This window comes from Dermacentor silvarum, chromosome 9 (genome assembly GCF_013339745.2).
Source record: "Dermacentor silvarum isolate Dsil-2018 chromosome 9, BIME_Dsil_1.4, whole genome shotgun sequence".
NCBI lineage: Eukaryota > Metazoa > Arthropoda > Arachnida > Ixodida > Ixodidae > Dermacentor > Dermacentor silvarum.
In genome coordinates, this window is record NC_051162.1 from 130,623,730 (window position 1) to 130,648,650 (window position 24,921).

Below are 24,921 nucleotides of genomic sequence, written 5' to 3' on the forward strand. Positions count from 1 at the left end.
ACAACGTTTAAATTTATATTAGTTGGACAACATATTACTACGAGTTAATGTTGCTTTTACCTTTTAGGTTTACCAGTTTCTTAGTTTCAGTTCTTGTTTTAAGCGACTAGTCGGTTGTGTTGTTGCTTGATAAATTTTTGTGTTAACGAGCTTAGACCATGATAGAATCTTACTTGAACATCCGAGTCTTCGAATGTTGATCACGAGGAACAAGCATACGAGCTGCAACGTCTAAAGAAACAGCAAAGTTTACAGTAGTGCACCAAAGCGCATCGTTCTTGCTACCTAAGTTACAACCAACTTGATCATGGTCGAGACTTTCTACTCACTCGTTGCATTCTATGCTCATTGCTTAGTAATGCCAGCACTGTGTCCCGTCTCATTCGTTCGTCAGGCTGCGAACAATTTCAGCCGCGAATTTTATTTGATTTTGTCAAGCATGTAGTTTGGTTCCAAAGCGGACTAACAAACTGAAGAAAGCCCCAACTTGTCATGGCTGTGCTTTAAGCATAATATGACAGCCTGAAGGAGTGGCGAGATTTCAACCATATGGCACAACGCCTTAGCGAGCAAGCTGCTTGTGAATCTTCACCTTTCTTCACATCTCGCATAACGGGAACTGTGGCGATCACAGGTGGCGATTGAATGCGGACGCGGATGGCTCAACTGCCGTCTATCGCACTGTACACAAACCGGCAATCCAATCCGATCCACTATGCCAATCAGCCGTTTTTCTAGTTCTTCAGTACTTTCGTCGTCCGTCACTTCGCCCAGCAGTCGCACAGCGGCTGCGGTACCGGCGCTTGACGGCAGCTAGAGGCCGCATCGAAAAACTCGAGCCAGGACCATGGCTACGCAAACCAAGGGCCGATTTCCGTGAGTCAAGCTCCACGCGCGTGCGTGAGCGTCACGCGCGCGCGCGCGTGCTATGTGCGTTGAAGTGCCGCGCTCGAGAACAAAGTTTCAGTGCATCGGCACGCAGCCAGGGATTCCATTAACCAGCTGCTTACGTTGGCAATGGCCCGGTTATTGATGCGCTTTTCGCCAGCCTCGCTTCATTCTGTGCGGAACGCTCTTTCCCGCCGGGGCAGTTCATTCGCGTGCGGCAGACCGGGATGTCACGACCTTCGCTGCCTATCAATGGAGTGGGCATTTTACAACGCCGGGCTGATAACCGGCGGCGCGCCGAGGTTGTGGAAAGGAGAAAGTTGGGCTCTGCGCTCTGCGCTGGTCCACGTTCGCCCCCCAAATAGTCGGAAAGCGCTGTGCGACCACTTTCTCGCTGGTTAAATATGATGAGATAGTTTGTGCTGGACCTCTTGTCTACACATTGCGCAATCGCGTCACGATGTATAATTGCGCGAGAGAAGCGCCGAATAACCTTGAATAAAATTTAACGTAATCATTAGCTGACCTTGGCGTATGTTGAGTAGGGAAAATACGTGATCTGCAAGCAAGCGCCTTGTGTTATGTAAAGATGGTAAGCGACAACTTAATCGCTGTCAAAGGTTTGTCGCACTCTCGTCTACGAAACGCAGTAGTGAAGTTGCTACCATCGATCATCTCGGACATTAATTGGCGTTTTGACCCTGACGGCCAGTGGCGACTCTTGCTAGAAGCTGCAGTGATAAAAGTGATATTGATCTTATTATTAACAGAGTAAGTGGGGCCGTCAGTCATTTGCATGCTTATTCCATCACATCTTGCGCGCTTGAACTAGAGCACTCTGTCTGATCCGCCGTGATCACGTGGTGTCCATACCCGGCTTGGAAAGTCTACTAAACCAGTGGCATGCGACAGAAGCCTTACAAGAACCTAAATAGGATTAATATTTTTGAGGCAGGGTGAATAGCTGGCTGAGCTCGTATTGTACGTAACATAATGTTTCTGGAATGCTGCGGCTCTTTCAAGACATTCGAATCGAAAATCTTAATTGTATAAGCTTTTTCTCAAGAAAAAAAGGGGGTGGGGGGGACCATGCATCAGCTGGGCTTTGTTGCATTATCAGATAAGGAATATTATTATTTGCTTAGCAGGTGGCTCTGACTCTTACTGATATTAAGGTTTCTCTGTATTTTCTCTCTTTTACATTAGTGATGATGAGTTCCTTTGATTTTTGTACTATTATTTTCTGCGTGGCAATTTTTTGTACACAAATGTTCTTATCAAATAAAATCCACAAAAGTCAGTGCTTATCTTGTACGTGTTCTTGTCTTCATCTTTTCCCACTGCAATGAAATATGTCAATACTTTTACTTTTGCAGACTCTTACCAAAAATAGTAAATGGCGGCATTGCGGGCATCATCGGTGTCACGTGCGTGTTTCCCATCGACTTGGTCAAGACAAGACTTCAAAACCAACAGATTGGGCCAAATGGAGAACGCATGTACCGCTCCATGTGGGTATTGCCGGGCTACTAGCTGCTGCATGTTAGCTGCAGTGTTAAACTGGCTCTGACGTGCAAGCATGTTTTCTTGCCCCGTAGGCTCGACTGCTTTCGGAAATCCTATGCAGCAGAAGGCTTTTTTGGCATGTACAGAGGTGAGAGCACAACGTTGCGGAAAGTTATTTGCTTTGTGGTGCACTGGGAACATTTTCATTTTGTTAAACGTGTGCGATAGTTTATTAGTGGCACAGTTCAGTGCTTCCTAGGTTTTACTATACTGGGGACCCGACAGAATGAGAGGGCAAAGTTCTTGCACTAGGACTGTTTTACATGCCAAAAATCCAGGGGATCTCATGTCAGCATTGCATATTGCACTGTGATGCCTCAGCGTTCAATTTTGGTAAGCACTAGCGCACTCCTTTAGCATATGAAAATGGAAATTTTGGTGGTTGACTGACTGCTAAAAATGCCTGGGTTTGAGGGTACCTTTGTATGCCTGCTGCTCTGCGAGATGCGCCTAGATGCTCGGGGGTATGTAATGCTTTGAATGTGAAGAACAGAACACGGATACAGGTGAATTACATTTTTGCACCATCTGCACTCGGTGCAGATACACCATTTGCAGTATGTTCGTTTCATTGTCCTTGTAGGTTCAGCGGTAAACATCTTGTTGATTACACCGGAGAAAGCCATCAAGCTTGCTGCTAATGACTGGTTTCGCCATACTCTTTCATCTTCAAGTGGGTACGTGCAGATGCATTTTTGGATCTGTTGAGCAATCAGTACAGTTGAACGTCAATATAACGAACATTGAACAATATATAATGAACATTTTAGTCAATATAAAATATTTTGTGAAAATACCTCTTTGTAATTAATATCATAAGCATGGAAAGTCGGGCAAGTTCGTGTAGATTCAGCTGTGTGGTGTCACCTCCTTTTTCTTAGTCCTTGTCTAGTTGTGCTGTTGCAGCTATGAATATCCGGAATAGCGAAGCTGTTTTTGCGGCAGATGTGACTTCGTTATGACAAGGTTTTACTGTAGTTGTGCCGAGTACCCTCGCATGCCTGACATTGTGATAAAGCTAGTTTAACGGTTAATGCATTAATTTGTACACTATAGGGCACCTGCCGAAGTGGCTAGGTAGCTGTGTGGCATTCCACTTCTGAGCAAAAGATCACAGGTTTGATTTCTGGCTGCAATGGTCATGTTAAAATCGGGTAAAACACACTCTAGAAGTTACGTCCCCAAAAATGATACAGGTGCAAATCTTTGCCTTTGCATCAACGATCTAATTATATCTTATTTCTTGCAGTAAACTGAGCTTAACGCAAGAGATGCTTGCTGGCGGAGGGGCGGGATTTTGCCAAATCATTGTCACCACACCGATGGAGCTGCTTAAGATTCAGTTACAAGACGCTGGCCGCACAGGTTTGTTCATAGTCATTTTGTGAATAGGGTTCTGGCTGCTTAGTTTTATATGCACATCAAAAAAAGAAAAACGCTTGTTGAAAAGTAAGTTCATGTGACCTGTGGATATGCTTATTGAACTGCACATCTTAGTGATTTTCACATCTTACATTATCTTGTTAGTGATTCCTCAATATACCATTCTGCTATCTGCAATATGCTACTCTGAAAATGGCATGCAATTGACATTGACTAACTAGCGATTGACACAGGTGAGAGTTACTGGTGTAGGAAACTTTACATGAAGGTTTGATGCTGGCATTACAGTGTATAGTTAAGCACTGTGGCTGTATGTTGGACTAAGGAATGCTTCGAGCAGAACAGAAACAAGCAATGTTGTGCTGTTGCTAGCACTGTTAAGTACAATGTAAATTGAAATACATACCCAGCAAGCCTTGAAAGGTTGCTGCTGTAAATGCGTTTGGCTTAACCCCACAAAGCCACATGTATGATACGCTGACTTTGGCACCTAAAACTCTAATTTAAACCCTATGCAGGGCCCATACACGTGTTTTTGATATACCGGAGGGAGTTCTTGGTTGTGGATAGCTCTGCAGATCAATTACTAATTAATTACTGTACTAATTAATGTGTACACAATTGTTTCATTGTTTTCTTTGTACCAATATAGCCGTAAATAAATGTGAATAAGCTGTTTAAATTTTCTTTGATGTGGAATGGCATTCGGGCTTTGTGGGGTTAAGAAGGGAAGCTTTATATTCCCATCACACGGACACATTCGGGCCAGTTCTGATTGAGCACCGCTGCATGTCATTGTCAAGCAAGCTTGATTTCAACCTTGGTACCCTCAGTCATGTCTCATCTTTTGATTACGCTCGAAAGCTTTTATGCAAAGACATAAAATGAGGATCAAAACGGCCTTTTTGACAGGGGTGTTAGACGGGCACAGATTCTACACTCTGTACTACTTGAATTATGATTAGAAAGCAGTTTCCTTTGCAGGTACCCTTTGACGCTATTCATGGCTGTCAAACGGCAAACGGTGACATGAGGTGTTGGTTTCTCTTGCCAGGTGCCGATGCCAGCAAGCGCCTGTCGGCACGAGCAGTGGCCACGCAGCTTGTTCGCGAGCGGGGCCTGGTTGGCCTCTACCGCGGGACAGGCGCCACCATGCTGCGCGATGTCACCTTCTCCGTCATCTACTTCCCGCTCTTTGCGCACCTAAACTCCCTAGGGCCCAGCAGATCCGACGGCACATCGGTTTTCTGGGCATCGTTCCTCGCAGGCTGCGGAGCCGGCTCGGCAGCCGCCTTCCTCGTCAACCCCTGTGATGTCGTCAAGACGCGCCTCCAACTGCTCAGCCGGGCACCAGGGGAGGCCTCTTATACAGGCATTCCCGACGCATTTGTGTCAGTACTTTTGGTCTCCCCATTGCATCAGTGCCAGTTACTGGTTTCCAATTAGTAATTTATTTATTGGCATAACAAGATGTAAATTTATTTTCGTAACAATATAATTAATGGGTTAGTAATGGACACCCCTTGTCTGTCCTTGCAGCCGCATTCTTCGAGAGGAAGGGGTGCGTGCTTTCTTCAAGGGAGCCGGATGCCGTGTCATTGTGATTGCACCGCTGTTTGGTATCGCTCAGACTGTTTACTTCCTGGGTGTGGCCGAATACTTGCTTGGCATGAAGAGGTGAGTTACGTATTGACATGCGTACATTGTTTTCCGGTGGCTGTTGACACTACGATGTGACTATTAGTGATGTTAGTACTAGTGATGCTGTGGTTCTGCTCTGTAGTCCAGTTTCATCAGTGCTTGTTGCTTTCAACTGTACATGCCAACACTCTGAAATTTTGGCTTGTTCTATGACATTGCAAATGTTGAGTCAGGTTTTATCGAAAATAAAGTGTTTGTAAAACGGTTTTAAGGGGTTGAAAGATGGCGTTGCGCAGCATAGCGCAAAAAAAAAAAAAAAAAAAGGCTGGTAGAAAAAGCAAAAAGAAATTATGCTGGTAGCTGTGCCGTTTTCCTGCGCCAGCACACGATGCCCTAAACTAGGGGTGGACGGCACTTGCTGTGTGCAAGTTCATTCTGACAAGTTCCTGAAGCAGTTGAAATCAGCAGTAGTGCAGTTGTTAAAAAGTCGCTGTGATCTAGAAAAAACTATGTTGCTTTCATGTTTGCTGCTGCTTGTGTCCTGTGTCTAGAAAAAAAATTGTGCTTAATAAAGTGCGTATATATCCCACAAAAATGTGTTCCAACAGGCCAAAACTTAAAAAAAGAAAAAAAAAAAGAATGCATGAAAGGGGGGGTGTCCTCCCCCCGAACAAGTTCTTGCGCAGCATGGGGTGACCGTGATGCACTGCTTTGTCTGAGTGTGAAAGCCGATTCAAAATCGAGTTAGTTTATATGCTAAGATAGCGGCCACAAAATTGTGTTGGGCATTCTTGGCGTTCCCCAGAATTGCTTCTGTCGTAGGACGAACTAGCGAAGCGGTTAGTTTAGAAGGCTGAAGGTTTGGGCTAGTTGGTTTTTCGTGAGGCTATCTTGTCCTCATTTTTCTGTGCCCCTAGTCCTGCTTCGCGCTACACCATATAGCCTCGTGGCTAGTTTAGGTGTGGGCCACCATCCCATTTTCAATCTCGAACGACTCCGATTGTGGCAAAGTTGTTGCATAAATGCAGAATATCAAATACACAATGAGCTGTACAGAAGGTGGCACATTGTAGTTCATAGATAACAGTAATGTGTTTTCAGAGTGATGGTGATGGACATTAAGTCGACTAAATGTTCATTCTGTGAAGATAAACATTGCTTCTTTCGTATTTTTCTGATTACCTGAATTGGAAGACTGCTACATTTTTCCAGCAAAAAAACCCCGAAAAACTTGTGCACAATAAATTTCTAATTTGTAGCAGCTCTGTCATTTTTACATTAGTTTTCCACTTTGAAGCTATAAAAACTGAGTGCACATTAGGTTTTTGCATTAGTTTTGCACTTAGAAGCTTTATAAAAAAACTTAATGCGCGTTGGGTTTCGTGGCATGTTAGAATCGGGCAAATGTTACTGCCAGATGAATCAGCGTTATAATAAGGCATTTCTTCTGGTGCTTCTTTATTTCAACCTTTCAGATAATTACATCAATTTTGTTAGTCTTGTCAAAGTTAAATTAACGGAAGTCTACCGTGCTTCTAAAGCTCTTCTTGCATAGCTTCTAGATTGCATAGCTTCTAGATTAGATGTCTGACCTGATACCTCCATCACTATACACATTTCACAAGCAATGACTGTGCTTTTTTGATTGTGTGTACTTCGACACCTGATTTTCCCAAGTCATACTAGCAGCTTGTGATAGCAATTATAGTGTGGCCCTTTCACAACAATGCTGAGTAGGCTTTGATATCATAGTTTTATTTATGCTCACAGCCTACAATATAAAGGAGGGGGGCTACTGTATCTACTCTATTGCAACAAAAGTGAGGCATGTGAACGGGGAAAAAAAAAATGGCTATTTCATATACATTGTTGTACCTGTGCTAATTTTTTGTACCTTATAATACAATGTTTTTAAGGTTTGAAGTTTGAAGCAAAGCAACATGAAACACAGGACAGAAAGCTTTGGCCAGATGTGGCCCTTGAATAATTAAACCTACACATCACCATCAGGACAGAAAGACTTATGATACAGATGCTGTGTTGTGTGTTGAACAGCTCTCATGTCATCTGTCTGCCCATTTTGTTCAATATGTTTTCTAGCTGATTGCGCAGTACTGAAGAATGTTAATGGAACATTATGTCTTTGTCGTTGGAGCTCTGAAACAAAGAATGCTTTATCACTGTCTTGAAGTTGTGTGACGGCAGCTCACTGGCCTCAATAAGAGATGCTCATAAGAAAACAGTGCTTGGTACATGAAAGCAGTAAAAGAAAACATCTCTCACCTTTTTTTTGTTTTTTCCAGAGCTAAGACAGCCTAGTCCACGTCCTGAAATTCTCGCTGCCATGAAACCCCGACACAGGAAAACCACAAGGGCTTTCGAATCAAAATTCCTGTTCGGGCCTATGCCTCCTGCACATCTGCAACAGCTTGTTCTGGCTGCAATCTCGCAAGGTGCAATCCCGAGCGGCTCGTGTGCCTCGGGCAGTTGAGTGACATGCGTTGACTGTAAACAACTCCCAATTCATCACTTGCCCCGTCTGCCCAAAAGGCGTTGAAAAAGTGGAGGTGTCAAATGGGGTTTAACACTGAGGAAAGAAAGAAGAGCCACGAGTGAGGAGGAAACTGGGTGGTTCACATGTTTGCTTGCAGCACTCGCACAGCTGTCGATTTACTTGTTCTCATTACAACCATCATAACAAGGTTTTGCCATCTGAAGATTTATGATAGAATTCCTGCGTTGAGATCACTCTCAGAGCTGTGGAAGTGCTGCTTGCATAGGTCTACTGTATTTACAGTTTATATTGTAAGCAATGAATTGTTAATAGATGATGACTCGGGTTGTTATCATAGTTTTGAAAGGTACAGCCATGTTCTGTATGCGCTCTTGTTAGTGGATAGAATTGAAATGAATACTGTTTACTATTCATGGGCATATCTAAGTGTCGTCTCAGTATTCTGAGCAATTGTATTAAGCACCTGGCCTGAATGCTATGCAGCCGAGATGCAGGCAAAGGTATATATTTTGTGAATTCTCAAGAGTTTCAAACCTTGCACACCTGTGAAAGTTTGTGACACAACAGTAATAGTCATTTCTATAAATGTAGCCAGAACAGGTGGCAGCTTTATAGTGTCGAGATCATCCTCTGTGAATAACAGTGGTCATTGGTCATAAACACGACCCCTCACTAACTATACAAAGAACAGCGAGCTGTAGTGTACTTTTCGTAGCCGTTTTATAAGCCAGCCATTGCCTGCCTTCTTGTCATGAAGTTTTTGTGAACCTGACACGGGAATTCGCTTTACAGTTATGGTTCACAGCTTTTACCTTTTATCAACTTCTATTGTCTGCTAGATTCATGCTGTGCACTTGTAACGCAAAGAAGGTTGGAATGTTGCTGTGGCTGCTACAGTGTTTTTGCTAACCTGTTTCTGATAGAACTTTCAGTGGTCAACAAAAACAGCTTTGATAAACGAATTCTGTCAGTTGCTGTCTGAATGGCAGCTGAGTGGTTTTCTACACATGATGTCTAACAAGGACATATGGTAAGCAGTGAGAAAATGCTAAAATGTGTTCATACTCTTGGAGTTTAAAGTCTATAGGGCGTGTAGGATCTGCAAAAAAAAAATAATAATAATAATAAAGTGGCATTGTTGCTAGTTTTGGGCACATTGCTCAGAATTAAGTCACATTCTGCAGTAGTTTGTGCAACCAACGAAGCCTCATTGAATTTATTGCTGCACATTCGAACTAAGAAGAAATTGAGCATTTTTGCAGAACTTGCAGTGCCCCATAAGCTTTCGACACTGTCTGAACATTGTGGTCAACAAACAACATAATGCAATTAGATGTATCGAGAGCAATGCACATAATCGAAGTGCCATATCGAATTTTTTTTTCTACTTCAGAACGAGCACGACCATGTCATTTAGTTGAGAAAGGACAGCCAAATGTAGTGTTTTGTAACTAAGCATTCTTGAACTGTTTACTACTCTGCTGGAAAAATATGCCTGCTTAGCTGCACCACTTGAAAGATGTGTTGTAGACCCGTTTTCTTAATTTTTTGTTTTTGAGAATATTTCGTTAAGGCAAGAATGTGAAGCGACCACAGTGCTTTTGCATTGACGTGGTTGTCATATATTTTTTGTAGGTCTTTATACATATACAAGTGGTGGATATGGGGAACTCTTTTGGATGGATGAGCAAAACAATGACAGCCCTATTGCTTCTCATTTGTAACGTATAGTGCTCTGTTGCATAGGTGAAAAACAAAACTTTTCTTTTGCACGTTTACTCTTGTTAAGCTGTAAAAACAAACCTATACGACCTTGTCCTTCTCCCCTTTTTATGTATATTGTAACAAATATACCGAGTGGTCGGTGGGAAACTTCTTGCTCCGACTCCGGTCCTTCTATTTGGTACTCGCCCTGTCGCATTTGCAAATTGTGTATAGAAAAGCTGTAACAGTGAACACAAAATAAAAAAAAAGTGTATTCCTGTTATTGCATTTGCCATCGCTGGTTCTTTTGTCTTCCGAGAGCTGTACACAGCCGAGCGCTGCGGTAAGTAGTAAAGCTCCACTTGCAAAACATTCCTGCACCTTGGCAAGGAAGGACTGTGGTCATAATCATCAGCCTAACATTTCGAATCTACCGTAGGGCCATGCCCTATCTCGGAGGTCTCTTGGTTACGCCCGTCTTATTTCAAGCAAAGCCAGCCTATGCCTGCGAATTTTGTAGTCTCTATACAGTCGACTTCCATTTGAATTCCACATCAGTTAATTTGAATTCTTGCTTAATCTGAACGCACTGGAAAGTCCTGGGGAGGAACTCAATATTGGAGGCTAGGAAGGAAGCTAGTTTAGTTCGAATGCAAAAGCATGCCACTTCGGCTAATTAAACTTCCACCGACACCCCCTCGTGCATGCAGCGCTTACTAAAAGTTTGAAAAGACAAAATTCACCAGATTTATCTCTGCAAGTCATTTTAGTTTTCTTGCATGCTAGAACACATATTTCTAAATTCCAGCTAGCCCAACTCTCTGCCTTAAAGAACTACTGCTTTCCTAAGTGTGAGGCTGTTTGTTTCATATATTAGTGGCTGACACTCCTTCTGCCCATGAAGCTATCTGTTTGCATGCCTATTTCGTGTCACACCCCCCACATTCAGCATGGCGAGTGGCAAATACACAAGTGTTGTCCATCGAGGTCAACAAAGAGGTTCTTAAGGATATTACGAAAGGGGTTATCGGCAGGAAACAAATCGGCGTGAAGAAAAGCATGTCGGCAATACTCATAGTGAACCGAGAGAAAATACTAAATTTTGTTTGTTCATCGTGCCATTGTTTTCTAATTCAACCAAATCTTGCGGTCCCACAATGGCCAAATTAACAGGAGTAAACTGCAGTAATCTATCTTTACCAATAAAAAATGACCTCTACCTGAGCGAGTGCCGTCGAAATCCACGACTTGACGGCAAGCTGGTGCAGGAACGTCAAGGCAGCGTTGCAACCAGCTTCTCGTTCTTGCATCTTTTCTGTCTTACCGTGCCTCCTCTCATGCATGTAAGAATAGCTTGTGAAATTTACTAATACAGCCCAACTGACTTTTCTCTATAGTGTCCCTTTAATGTTACACCTGTCATTTTCCTGTCCATCAGTCGCTGTGCAGTCTTCAATTTCAAGTTAGAACGACAGAAGACTGTGTGAATTTATAAATACTCATGGTTCGATAGGCCTAAAGGAGCGATACACAAAAGGTACGTTTCTGTTGTTCTTTCCGTTCCTCTTCAATGCCTAGCCTTTTAAATTGTGGATTTCTTTGTTGCCCTTCACAATTCGACTCTCAGCCTCACTATTCCAGATTATGGCAAGTTCGTAGTCGCCTGCTGCACCTCAATGCGATTGAAGGCCCGCCTAGATCTCGCATCTGAGAACACCTCAGCTTCTTTTCTAACTTCCTTGCCAAGCCTCCAAAATTTGATTTGATAGAGTGATTATCTAATTTTCTTTTTCAAGGATATCTGAAAGCTCCCACTCGTGACTTGGAAGTGACTGCCAAATATGCTCCAACAAGTTTTTATTCTCCTGCAAAAAGACCCAAGACACACTTCACATGATCTACTGTGGCACTTTTATGCATCACCAATTTGTTTACCCCCTGCAGTAGCTCAGTGGTTACGACACTGCACTGCTAAGATTGTGGTCACGGTTTGATGCCTGCCACGGTGGCCGCATTTCAATGGGGTAAAATACTTAAGTTTAATTGCACGTTAAAGAACCCAAAGGTGGTCAAAATTAATTTGGAGTCCCGCACTACAGTGTGTCTCATAACTGTATAGTGGTTTTGGCATGGAAAACCCTAAATTAATTTTTTTAGTTTTAACCAATTTGTTTGATGTTTACAATTCGGAACCTTGCAGGCTGATGCAATGTTTACACCAGTCCACTCGAGATTTAGAACGACCGAAAGCTGAGCTAGTTGGTAAGGATTCATAATGCAAAAAGGTTGGCAAGGATTCATAATGCACGCCTTACCTTTTTGCAATACGATTCTACTCGAGACACTGATGCTTCCAACGTCATAAACATTTAGGCCTATTACAGCTGGCTTACTTTAATCTGATTGTATGACATTACTTAGAGATAAATACAATGGTTTTTTTAGCTTTATTCTATTCACGTGGTGGTCCACCACATAGTTTGTACCAGTTTATGGTGCACTGTGCCACAGTGCAATATTATTTTGAAAGATTTCATTGAAACGGTTAAAATGCAGGCCAATTCTGTTTGTTTTAACTAAACAGGCAATTATGACATGGAATATTTAGAGTGCAATTCACTTTTCCAAGGTAAGCTGGTTTGGGAACATGGACTAGCGTGTACAATGAATAGCGACACGACCATTTCCGGGATGCCTAGCTGGAGTTGAAAGAAAACATGCCTTACACTATTACTCTAAGCAGCAACCCCTCCAGTAAATGTACACCATATTTGCCAACATTCATTAACACATTTCCTGCGGAGAAAGGTTTTTATTAACGCAGCTATGTGACAAGGACATTTCTTTTAAATATGTGCTAGCAGCAAAGAAGTAATGAAATGTTCGCAAGTTAGATGGAGAGCATTGCATAGAATAAAGAAACACGCAGACGTCATGTTTACAGCAGTGCCTTTCAATATTTGCCTGCGCTTCTAATTGCGTCGTGAATTAATCAGTCTGGCTTGGCCCAAACATTTGTTCACAATTCATTCATCCGAGACCTCGATCCGCTTTTGAGCTGCACGCTCAAATTCGTCTAATAAATTACGATGAAGAGTAATGCCGTCTTAAAAAGCTTGCCACCTACACAACCCAAGCGCACGACAGAGTTACTTCTTATCGGGCGGACTGCTGTCGGAATCGATGGATCGGATGTAGATGGGTCTCGACGCTTTCCACAGTTTCTGTTGGGACTTGAGGTGTTTTGCGTGGCTTGGTGACAACGCACTCTGTGCCAGGTTCACGGGTCTCGGGTAGGGGTTGTGGTAGTGGAGCGCTGAAAGCACAATGGAAACTCTTGGGAACAAGCAAGGGAAACACAAGACGTACACCCGTATATATGTGCACGAGCTGCCGCAATAAACTATAAAATATGTCTGTTCAGTCCTGTCACGAAATACTGCGAGGTATCTCGCTGCAGCAGAAGTAACAGGTCGATGATGCGCTGTAAAGCTTACCTAGGTCCAACCTTGACTGTCCTTCTCTCAAGCACTCCTTGATCGTTTGAGGATCTTGTATCTAGCAAGCGAGACAAAAATAAAAGTGGCATTAAACTTACAGAACTCACGCGATCCCTCTTCAACTAACATTTCTATTCTTTTTAAAGATGTCTTTGGTTTCGGAGATTATGTAGAACTGTTCCTCCTGAGTTCTCTCTGGGGTTTCCGCGGCCCAAGTCCTTCCAGTCCGCAACAGCTGCTTGTAAAGCCGCAGAACGTCGCGGCGGAGCATGGTGGTCGAAAACATTTAAAGGAACTTTTCTAGTTCTGAGACGTCAACACTCAAAATCGCTTGACGTTTTACGATCATAAGCATCCGAGCTACTGAATTTATCCCCATGTGGGAACCGGCCAGAAGGCCAGAATTTCGGCTGGATTCGTCTCGTAAGGCCAATCTTGTTTAACTTTAAAATCAAAAGTTTAGAGACGCTTTTTTTTTTTGGAAATGTAGAGTTTATACGTCCTGAGTTGTTTAATAATAATAATAAATAACTCTCACATTGATAAAGATAAGCATTGAAGTTAAAAAAAAAAAAAGCGACGGAGACGGAAAATCCGAGATAAATCAACCGAAGCCAAAAAACAAAGATGGCGGAGTACGGGGCCCATTTGGCGACTAATTTGGCACAAAATCCGTCGATATTCGAAGTCCTCGCCCAGGAAAACCTCGCCCGAGCACTTAGGAACGCGCTGAGGCATCTAATCTCCTACTTCGCTGACCTGCGTAGCGGAAAGCGGCCTCGCAGATCGTGGCTCAAGGCTCACCGCGACGAACTGGTGACGCTCGCCGACCTCTCGGTTCAGCTTTACCACCTTGCTCGCTACGCGAGTTCCTTTTCCGAGCACTTCTACGGCCTTCGACGGGTAGCTAGCACGACAGGCGACGCTGCGTTGAAGCGAAGTCACGTTCTAAAGTCCTTAGCGTCCCTCGTGCTGCTTCCGTACGTGCGCACAAAGCTAGACGTACTCGTCTTCGATGAGGAGCCCCGGGGAGAGAGCGTAGGCTGGATAAGCAAGCTGCGCCGAGTCTACCCGGCGATCTCGCTAGCTTGCGAAGCAGCCTCGCTGTCTTTCGCGCTGTTTTACGCGGTCGGCAAGTCTTCCGTGCATTCGCCCACGCTCTCGCTGTCGTCGGTGCGCCTGGAAGTGGCTCCGAACGTGCCGGTGTCGCCGGACCCCAACGCGGGCAGGGCAGTGCGCGTGTTGCGCGGAGTCGCCGACGCCTTCTCCGCCACCCTGGCGACGGCGGCTTTCCTGTTGCACTTCGTCGACTGGTGGAATTCGCAGAGGAAAGGCAGCCTGGTCGCGGAGCCGCCAGTGCCCGCACCGCCGCTCTCCGACGAGCGGTCGGAACAGAGCGACGGTGCGGCGCCGCAGTCTTTGATGCGGTGCGGTCACTGCCCGCTATGCCTGAAGGAAATCGCCACCCGCGCCGCCGTGCTGACCACGAGCGGCTACGTGTTCTGCTACGACTGCATCAGGACGCACTTGTCGAGCGGCCGCACTACGTGCCCCGTCACGGGCTACCCGTCGTCGCACGAGAACGTTGTGCTTCTGGTCGGCCAGTAAGCGGAGCCAAGCCCGAAAGGAACAAGACGTCTGCGAATAGTGACGTCAGAGTAGCCTTTTCGGACAAGCCGCTCAATGTGCGGACGTGCGTGTTTGACATTCGACCTCCTGCTGAGGCAGTCACGGCTGCACCAAGTCGAAACTGCCCGCACCACTGTTACGAGGAGCGCCTGAGCCAGCTTTCGTGTCTGTAGACGGATAGGAGTGTGTGATGCAGCATTTCAGACTTGCGAAGTTAAGCGTGACACCCGAATGCAGATTTGAAGCTGACACAAGATGGAATGAGGACATTGCAGATGCTTTTCAGTGTCTACACTCTGCGCATAGTCTAGCTGTGCACCGTCATTTGTGCCCGGTGTGCAAAGCCTGTACTGCCTAAGCCACCAGTGCTGAAAGTTCTAATATGTTCACCGAAGTGATGTTGCTAGATGGGGACATGTCGTCACACAAGTGCATCCTGCAACTGTGTGTGCCTGCATGTTGATAAGTGTATTGTTTGTTGTTAGTGAATTGTGAATTACAACACTTAATGTCATTCCTTTTATCTGTGTACTGTGTTGCCCCTGCCTAGTGCAGTGTTTTCAGGCACGCATTACGCTACTTTCTGCTAACGTTTTTTCAGCCTTTTAAGAAAAGCAGTCAGTGCGACTGCTAACGTAGATGCGATCCACAATGGTAGCTATGGCATTTTGCTGTCGAATATGAGGCAGTCAATCTGATTCCCAGTTGTGGCAGATAGTAAAAATTCCCATACACCTAAATTTAGGCACACACTACAAGGCCACAGCTGGTCATAATAAACCCAGAGCCCGATGCTGTAGCTTTGCGACGCTAAGCCCCATTAAAGTAGATGCGAAAGTGGCATGTTTATCGATGCAAATCAAGCAATAAGTTTGCGATAGTAACATTGCCTCATCAACGATGACATGAGCACAGAACGTTAGTTTCTCAGTTACCAACATTATTGATAGGCAGACCTCACTTGAAAATTTAAATTAAATTATGGGGTTTTACGTGCCAAAATCACCAGATGATTATGAGGCACGCCGTAGACGGGGACTCCGGATTAATTTGGACCACCTGGGGTTCTTTAACGTGCACCTAAATCTAAGTACACGGGTGTTTTCTGCATTTCGCCCCCATCGAAATGTGGCCAGGATTCGATCCGGCGACCTCGTGCTCAGCAGCCCAACACCATAACCATTGAGCAACCAAGGCGGGTCGACCTCATTTGAATAGCTGATTAGTGGGTTTCGTTGATTCAGTCGTAATACCTAGGAAAAGAATGAAACAACACATTTTTCTTTGTCAGGACTTACTCTTGTGGTCCAAAATTGACATTTTGTAAACGTCAGCCTTTGAAAATCAAACAATTTCTGCTCCCATTTTTGTTGGCACATTATATTCGCCGAGAATGCCATTAGCAAACATTAGCCTGCTGGGATATGACATGGGTTACTTCAATGCCCAAGAGATGACTCGAGACAAGTGTGTGGAGGATCGTATGAGGGCAAGCGTGGCTATGTGCCTCACAACTATAATTTACTGGTTTTAATAAATTGACTTTAGATATCAGACACCCACCTCTGCACTCAGATCAAGGTGCATTACATACACGAGGATGTGACAAACAATGAACATATTTCATGCAAAGTCTGCACTCGAGTTGCTTGCATAAAAATGTGAGAGTACAAAAATTTTGCAAACAGTGCATTTTGATTCAACACTGAAGAAGTTCATAGCTGTGCATTTGTCATCGAGGTATATGCCTCTGGCATAACTTCCAGTGCACACATGATCCCGCTTCACAGGTCGATGAATCGATGAGCTGGCCACAGCTTGTAGGTGACTTCGTTCCTTATCATATTGACGGGGCTGCAAGCTTGCATGATAACGCTGCGATTTTATCCTAGGATGCTGCCTTTTCACATGTCCATCGCAGTATGCGTTTCGCAGTTTCCTACAAGAAGGTGTAACAAGTTGTCAGAAACAATGGACAGTTGGCAATAGTAGTACAATTGTGGGATTAAGAAAACACACACACAAAAAGCTGCAAATGTCTTAAAACGTTCTGGGTGGTCATGCATGACAGTTGCTCAAATGCGCAGTTGGCATAGAACACAAGTTATCCCACCAACTTTCGAATTTATTTCCTTTTTTTTTTTTTTTTTACTAATAGAAAATTATCATATTAACGCAAAATAAAGCACCCTATAAGTTTAGGCATCCCAACTTGTCTTTTGATGACCCTATTTCAGACAAAAACTACACATACAAGTGAGTGTACAGCGCTTGGCGATTGAAAAGCGATCTTAGACAACATGACGGCCGGAACTTTCTTGCGCTACCGGTGGACGCTTAATGACACTGAGATGATGCATTTTTGTGTCCTACGGAAGCGAGAAGCTTTCTCATGCATCGTAACTGCATTCGGCCCCCTCAGCGATCACCAGTGGTGCAACAAGATCACGTTTCAATCGCCGAGCACTGTACGTGTGAGTGTAAAGCCAGCTCAATTTAGAGCTCCCACCTTCTACGAGCAACGTTCTGCTGTATCATCGTTAACAGATCTGTATGTAAATTTGTCATCCTGGTGGTATGTATGCGTGCTGTTCTATGGTCAAGAAGTTGTAAAAAGTTAAATACTTTGTTATATCGAGAACTTCATTATTATGAAATTCATTATGTTGAGGTTTAACTGTACCTTGTTCCGATGACGCGAGAGAACTTGAAGCAAATGAACTTTGAAAGGGCTTGAAGCGGTGCTGTGCACAAATCGTGCCACACTCTCCTCAGCTATGGTGTGTAACAGTGGGCTTCTGGTGCAATTCAACCTTCCTGCAGAGACACAAGCTTGGTGTTAGTCTAAGATACTCTCGAAGAACTTCTGCCCAACCAAGGCAACATGGTTTTATGCTGTCACATGGCAGTGACAACAGAGAGGTACACAAAGAATTTGAAAGGCAACTGTTTACTGTGTCTTTCAAACTGTTTCAACATTTTAAACTGTTTTCCAACTGTTTTGTGTCTGCTAAATAAAGATACAACTTGGCTATTTTGACAGAAGCAAGCATGACCAAGAGGCTCACATATGGTCACTACATACAAAGTGCCAACACACATTTCAGGTCAACTGATGATTACTACAATTCCTAGACGCATTACAAGCATTGTGGCTATCTTACAGTGTAACACAAGGGTGTCATCTTGCCAGAAGTTGCCTTAAAAAGCCGACATGTAAAAACAATCCAGTGTGTCAGCAGAATACAATGCCAATAGCATGGTGAGAATGTCACGAGCACATTGCAGAACAATGAACAAAATGGCTATATACTGAGAAGTTTTTGGAGCGTGTCAACATAAGGCTTTCTGCCAAAGATGCTAAAGGTGAACTAACAAAACATATAATCAGCCAAGCATGCACTGTCACATTTCAGGCACAAGCCACATCAAAAAAGCTTGCCAGCATTACCAGTGCCTTCAGTGATAAGACAGTTGTGCAGCCCTCACCTGATAGTAAGTGTTTCAGGTAAGTCTCAAGCACAACAGCATTTTCTTCGGGAGGTTCCAGGAAACGACAAAGGGGCACTACAGACTGCATCAAAGAGAGGGCAGAGAAAGAGTTGCATGGGTGCTATGCAACAAGACGGCTACGAAACAATGTTAAATGTGTAAAGGCAAACATTAAAGGCCAACAGCAACACAATTTCACTGTGCTAAATTGCTTATAAATGACTAGTAGTACATACTCAATTCAAAAAAATGTATATATACTCTGGGGCATTTACATGCCAAATCCACGATATGATTATGAGGCATGCCGTAGTGGGGGGGGACTCCAGAGTCAATTTTGCCTACCTGGGGTTCTTTAATGTGCACCCAATGCACCGTACATGGGCGTTGTTGCATTTCGCCCCCATCGAAATGTTGCCGCCATGGCCGGGGGTAGTATTTACTACATACTATTGAAGCAATCTGGGCAAAGCTGCAGGGCTGTTAATTGCCTAATTTTCTTTTTAACAGCCTTTAAATAGTGCCTGCACTCCATCTCGATTGCAGCACTGCTAAAGGTACCAGGCGTACGCAGGCAATGTCCTTGCGCAGCCGAAATATAGTTCTGGGCGGAACTGTCTGATTACTGACGGGATTAGAGAGTTTCATTTTTTTCTTGGTACATGATGCATTAAACAGGGGTAATTGGAGATCGCAGGGAGAGGCCTTCGTCCTGCAGTGGACATAAATATAGGGATGATGATGATGATGATGATGCATTAAATGTTAGAACCTTAGCATATACACATTGTATAGCGCGAACTGCTGTGGAGGTGAGCAGACGACACGGCGCGGGTGAACACATCTCGAGGGGCATTCGGCCTTCCTATTGGCTAAGGAGTCCTGCAGCTTCAACAGTAATGCAAACGACCTATGAGATGGAGTATAAGCAGACGTGCATAGCAGATGGTTGGCGGATATGCCACAAATCCCAGCATGTCGCTTCAAAGATTTTTAGTGTGCTTTGGGTGTCGCCTAATCTCAGAAGCCATTTCCAGGAGCTGCACTGAGTTGGAGTTTGAGGTCTGGGATTTGGAGGGCTTCTTCCCATTCAGACTCACTGGAGAGAGGGCTCTGTGGTAACGCGGTACATTGTCATAGCATGTGCGAGAGTCAGCAATGAAGTTCTGGGCAATTTGCCGAGATGTCTGAGTTGTAGTGACTTAGTAGGCCTCGTGATGGATACGAGTCCGTTTGTAGCATTCGAAACGCGGCCACCTGCACGCGTTCCGAGTTTGGGGAGCGGGTATTTGATTCTGCCTTTTCGATAGTGTGAGGTGATTTCTTGGTTAGCATTCTTTTTTTTTTTTTCCAGTTGGTATCAAACAAACGTTGTTAGTCTTTATTTGACTGTAGTGATCACCTACAATACTATAAAGCAATTTTCACTGCTTGTTTGTTAATGTGAATAAAATTCCACCCCTTATGTTATGCCCCCCCCCCCTCCAATAAAACTGAACTGAACTGAACTGGACACATCCACTCGTATTTCAAAAGTAAAATTTTGCATGGAGGCTTCTCTATATTTGCACTATCTAAAACTGTGATTTTTAATTGGTCTAAAATTTTTCTGCACCTTTAAGTCAAGGTAATGTGATAAGGAAGTACTCCGAGTATTTTAGCAAGAGCTTTCGCAAACTAGATGATATACAAGATTGGTGGGATAATGTAGTACCCACTTCCATAACATGTAAGCTGGTACTGATGATGATGATGAATTACATTGCATTTCAAAAAGCAAATGCAGTTGGCCATTTCTATCGAATTTCTTGACAAAAGAACACTCTGATGGCTACTTCGTCACACAGCGTTGATGGCACTACTTGCGGGAGTACGGCACGTGCTTTTTGCAGACCACTGACTCAAAGCAGGCAGCAGCGCCCTGCAAAGCATGACCTCTGAGGACTGCTTAGGCAGCGTAGGCTCTTGACACAAGGGTGGTTCACTGCAGGTGACCTGAATTGCAGAAGAATAATGTGGCCTTTGAAGTCATGACTTTATCAGGATGTCTCGGCATAGCACAAACGTTTTGAGGTTTCTGAAAGAGATTTCTTCCATCTAACAGTCTAGACTGATTCAGTACCTTTACATCAAGTTGCATCATCATTGTTAGCCTAATGCACGCCCACTACAAGACGAACACCTATCAGCAATCTCCAATTATCCCTGTTTTGCGTCAGCTGACCCCTTCTTATGCCTGCAAGCTTTCTAATTTCATCGCACCACTTGATTCTCTGCCGTCCTCGAGTTTGCTTCTTTCCTTCTTGGCACCCATTCGGTAACTCCAATACCAGTTATCTACCCCATGCCATTACATGGCCTGACCAACTTCATTTCTTCTTCTTGATGTCAACAGGAATATCGGCTACCACCATTTGCTTTCTAATCCATATAGCAGTCTTCCTATCTCTTAAGGTCACACTTATAATTTTTTGTTCCATTAAATTCTTCTTCAGCTTTTTTGTCAACTTCCAAGTTTCTGCCCCATATGTTAGTACTGGTAGATGCCGGTCATGACTTGGGGAGTGCCTAAAGCATAAAGTCAAGATAAGTCTGTGCAATGATGGTCTCATGCCTGATCTGGCTTCAGGCGAGTCATGGCCAGTGCCTCCGGGTTCTCGGCAAAGAAGAGCTTGCGGAAGTGAGGGTCACAGGCTCCCTGGAGGGGCACCAGAAGCCACGAGGCGAAGACACAATCTCCGTAGGACTCGCCGACATACTCCTCTAGAAGTTGAAGATAGCTGCACAGAATGACATGAACTGTGTGCTGAGTGTCATCGCATTGAAAAGCACTCGCTGTACAACTGACCGAGTACGAGCACAACCAGCTGGGCTGGAATGCAAGAATTCAGCAGTTCCAGAAATAGTGTTGCATAAGGAATGGTTCATGGCTTCAAACTTTCTGTGGGCCTAGTTGGTGCACATTTGACAAATTCTTTATGGCGCAAACAAGAGACACGGCACAAAAGCGTCCCGTGTTCACACGGCATCCTGTATTTGACCTTCCTTTTGTGCCGTTTCTCTTGTTTGAGCCTTAAAAAATTTGTCAGATGGTTCATGACAGCACCTGAACACTGTAAAGGCACATCTTGCTTCACTGTCTAAACATGCAGAAGAATATCTTAAAATTTTCAGACCCATCACAGGGTGCCAGGTATTGCTCTAACTATAGAGTTCGTCCTCAATATAACAAAGTGAGTAAAATTGGCACTTCGTTATATCGAAATTGCATTATATTAAAAGCGGACCTTCTAGGCAAATAAGTAAAGTCGCTGACAGATTTTTCGTGCACGGTAGGGGCTGTAAAATTTTCCTTAAGCCAAAGAAAAAAAGATTGCTGAATTTGAGAGCTGGCGACCAAAGATACAGTTTCATGCCGTGTCGCCAATAACTTTACATTGGTGGTACGAAGTGGAGCCTGTTAAGGTTGCACGTCCACGGCTGATAGTGTCCCCCGTAGTGTGGGATGACACTATCAGCTATCCTGGCTCGTCTTGTCTTTGCAGCTGCCACAGATTACTTCCAGGATAGGGCCGCGTATGTGCTCAGGCACCCCCTCCCCTTGCATGCGCAGAAGGACAGCATGCATTATGCCGCCATTCTTCTCGGCTCACCCTCACATGCTTAGCTTCGCACCCACAGCATATGATGCATGGGGCACGATAGGAACTTATCGCACCTAGATTTTATACAGAACATGATGCGAAGAGGGTCTTGCGTTCAGTACGAGTACCGCTACTCAAGTTTATCACTGTGATTGCTACACGAGGACAGAGATAATTGGTCACAACAAAAACACCAAATGGGGTGTTGACGGCAACACACACTCGTAATACAGAACTATAAATGACGTAGAATGCATCAATACAAATTCGCCGCTACCAGCAAAGACACTGCTCCACTTCGGCGACCACTTTCTGTTCAAGAGGTGTATTTGCAAGCAACTGCATGTAATTCAACCATTTGACCATCTGTGTCCACACCAGTTTCAATTTCCATTGATTACCTCGGTATTCCTTCATGGAAGCAGTGAAATGTCATTTTATTGAAATCATGTATAAACACACTTCATTATATTGCTGCATTATCTTCATTGTGTCGAAATCCTCCATTGACACTCCCAACGAACCAGAACTTACTTGATGTTCACGTAGACGGTGTCCCTTTGACGGCGTTAATAGATACTGGAACCTAGGTGTCCATAATGAGTGATAACCTCCGTCGTCGACTGAAGAAGGTTCTCACCCCTGCTACTACACGAGTCGTACGTGTTGCCGATGGCAGCACTGTTGCCGTCACTGGAATGTGTACTTCCTGTATAAGTTTCGCCGACCGCCACATTCCAGTTCTTTTCACAGTGCTGACCAATTGTCCCCATGACCTAATCCTCGGACTAGACTTTAGTACGGCGCATTCAGCTTTCATCGACTGTTCTGCATAAGGTGAATTGCATTCAAGTGCAGATATATGGCTCTTTCTCTAATTCCTCCAGTGATACGTGAATGAAGGAGGCTCACAAATCTGAGAACGATGGCAGGCCGGGCCAGTCCTTGAGGTCCAGGTGCCGCTGCGTGCGGCAAAGCAGCGTCGTCTGCTCAAGCAGACGGAGCAGCAGCAACATGGTACCCTGCACCTCCATGTCCAAAAACAGCTCAGGACCTGCAGGAATCAGCATGGATCGCAGTGCCATGGTCATTTAGCAGGGTCGCCAGTGACATAGTGACAAACATGACAAGCTGTCTGCATAATATAACAAGCACGAGAGAACAAATGATGAACGACAAAGAGAGGCAACAGGAAAAATGATCCTACCACCGGCTGGTAGCAGAGGCTGTACTGTGTCCCCTCTTCCTTGTCCCTCATCTGCTCTGTAGTCGTTTATGGAGCATCGCCTTTAACTATCTTAATGCAAAGCACACATACAACAACACTTACATACAACAAAAACTAGCCAGCACTGACACAATCAACACACCATGGCTACTTTTCCTGGAATCTGTAATTGTTGTCACTTTAGACACCGAACTTCATCACAAAGGAGAAATAGATTTAGTGAGGATATCACAGGAATTGTAGTACGAGATACTCAGGCTAATAACCTGATGCAGCTGCTATAAAACATCTATGCAAAGGCGAGTCTCTTTTCATTTGTTCCTGGAAACTAGACATGAACACACTGGATAAAGCCACTGTCATAACAGCAAACCACGATCACACATGTTATCTTATAATACCTCAACCAAGTTTTTTCCTTTTTAATAGGTGCAAGATTTTAAAAGGAGAGTAGGACTGTCTTACACTAATAAGCTCTAGAAATTTCTCAGTAACTTCTTAAGATAGTAAATAGGATACAAGTTCAAGTTATGCAAAACTGCTGCTATTCGAATCTGATCACTGCAGTACCTTTAATGGTAATTGAAACACCTCACTGTAATTAGAAGCTATTGCAGACTAGACTCTAGAAAGCATCTCCAATGTGTGTAGCAAGGTGGCAACACTTCTCGATGTCACAGCGATGTAGCACACCGATTTTTCCCACGGCCAATTCACACAGCCGATTCACGCAAGAATAAAAGTGATCAAAGTGTGTCACTTTATTCCTAGCGCTTTATGAACACTTAGTGATGTTCAGAACTACCAATGCTTTGACTGTGCACTGATGAAGTGAATCGTCAAGAGATTACACACAGTTTCTGTTCTATTAGCTAATTTTCCTTCTGAGCTTAAGAGGCCAAGGCAAAAAAATTGCACATTGCCAAAAGAGTCTTTACCAGCCAAAAACACCGATGCTAGACGGGTGAAATGAACAAGCGGCGGGAATGCTTGCATGAACCGATGCCTTGTGCACAGCAGATGGCAGGCCCAGCGCAAGCAAGAGAGGACGTGACCATGTTCGTAGTTTCTGTAATGACAACATACAATAGGTTAGTTGTGTTTCTTTTTAAGCTTTGACTCTTTAATGTGTGAAGCTCAACAACAGCTACAAAAAAATAAACGTGCCCCGCACAATTATGCGTAAATGTCAAATGACCCATTGAGCGAAATGCAGCTCCACTAACGTGAAACTAGGGGAGGTGCGAAGCATGCAGTGATGCACTGCTAATGGGGTCATACTGCCTTAAGCAATGGCTCATAACCCCGTAAACGTGGCCTCCCCATTACGACGACAGAAGAGAAGTGAAATTCTACGCTGGAATGATGAGCAGCAACGCAGCCAGCTGAGGAAGACGACGACGACGACAAACGCGGGAGCAGTGGCACGAGCGCGTGCCGAGCGCGAGCACGACCCGCTTGCATACCATGACTACGATGACGACGATTACGACAGGAGATGCCGACAACCCGGGCGCATAAGGTGCTTTGCACCTAAAAGATTACTACATCTTCCCTTTTGTTCTCAGGGCCATTTTCGAGCAAGGGGCTTGATTGAGATTCTACAGTGGGTGCCAGAAAGGAACATGGTAACAGTGGATTAGCCTGCATGGGTTGCCTGGTAGTTCGCAATCCCACAGGCATGCAGTGTCACATCATGACACAGCGATTTGTCAGCCTATGAAGACCGTG

General features: G+C 44.3%; 4 protein-coding genes across 5 annotated transcripts in view; 2 read left to right on the forward strand and 2 right to left on the reverse strand.

Moving 5' to 3' along the window:
• Positions 1-721: 721 nt before the first annotated feature.
• Positions 722-9,980, forward strand: LOC119464302 (mitochondrial glutamate carrier 1). Its single transcript, XM_037725212.2, has 8 exons — positions 722-876; positions 2,265-2,399; positions 2,487-2,542; positions 3,038-3,131; positions 3,704-3,819; positions 4,892-5,228; positions 5,377-5,514; positions 7,782-9,980. The coding sequence occupies exons 1-8, from the start codon at positions 848-850 to the stop codon at positions 7,795-7,797; spliced, it is 921 nt and encodes a 306-aa protein (XP_037581140.1). The 5' UTR covers positions 722-847; the 3' UTR covers positions 7,798-9,980.
• A 1,557-nt stretch (positions 9,981-11,537) lies between these two features.
• On the reverse strand, positions 11,538-13,613 carry LOC119464303 (LYR motif containing protein 1-like). The gene is made up of 3 exons (XM_037725213.2): positions 13,325-13,613; positions 13,195-13,255; positions 11,538-13,013 (listed from the first exon to the last, which is right to left on the reverse strand). Exons 1-3 carry the CDS (start codon positions 13,481-13,483, stop codon positions 12,847-12,849), a joined length of 387 nt encoding a protein of 128 aa, XP_037581141.1. The 5' UTR covers positions 13,484-13,613; the 3' UTR covers positions 11,538-12,846.
• Positions 13,614-13,824: 211 nt separating this feature from the next.
• On the forward strand, positions 13,825-17,036 carry LOC119464306 (peroxisome assembly protein 12). The gene has a single exon (XM_037725216.2). The coding sequence runs from the start codon at positions 13,825-13,827 to the stop codon at positions 14,803-14,805; it is 981 nt and encodes a 326-aa protein (XP_037581144.1). The 3' UTR covers positions 14,806-17,036.
• The window catches only part of LOC119464304 (RNA polymerase II-associated protein 1), a 35,757-nt gene continuing 27,402 nt past the window's right edge, over positions 16,567-24,921 (reverse strand). For both annotated transcript variants that reach the window (XM_037725214.2, XM_037725215.2), the window contains exons 23-28: positions 24,129-24,259; positions 22,875-23,016; positions 20,933-21,098; positions 18,316-18,400; positions 17,510-17,643; positions 16,567-16,765 (exon numbers count right to left, since the gene is read on the reverse strand). In XM_037725214.2, coding sequence (XP_037581142.1) covers positions 16,715-16,765; positions 17,510-17,643; positions 18,316-18,400; positions 20,933-21,098; positions 22,875-23,016; positions 24,129-24,259 — 709 coding nt within the window. In that variant the 3' untranslated portion in view covers positions 16,567-16,714. The remainder of the gene's footprint in view (positions 16,766-17,509; positions 17,644-18,315; positions 18,401-20,932; positions 21,099-22,874; positions 23,017-24,128; positions 24,260-24,921) is intronic.

Coding starts and splice junctions, on each gene's coding strand:
- LOC119464306 (XM_037725216.2), top strand. CDS start 13,825: ATGGCGGAGTACGGGGCCCATTTGGCGACTAATTTGGCACAAAATCCG.
- LOC119464302 (XM_037725212.2), top strand. CDS start 848: ATGGCTACGCAAACCAAGGGCCGATTTCC. Junction 2,543..3,037: donor CTTTTTTGGCATGTACAGAG/GTGAGAGCACAA, acceptor TTGTCCTTGTAG/GTTCAGCGGTAAACATCTTG. Junction 3,132..3,703: donor ACTCTTTCATCTTCAAGTGG/GTACGTGCAGAT, acceptor TATTTCTTGCAG/TAAACTGAGCTTAACGCAAG.
- LOC119464303 (XM_037725213.2), bottom strand. CDS start 13,483: ATGTTTTCGACCACCATGCTCCGCCGCGACGTTCTGCGGCTTTACAAG. Junction 13,256..13,324: donor TCTTTAAAAAGAATAGAAAT/GTTAGTTGAAGA, acceptor CTCGCTTGCTAG/ATACAAGATCCTCAAACGAT. Junction 13,014..13,194: donor ACAGTCAAGGTTGGACCTAG/GTAAGCTTTACA, acceptor TTGTGCTTTCAG/CGCTCCACTACCACAACCCC.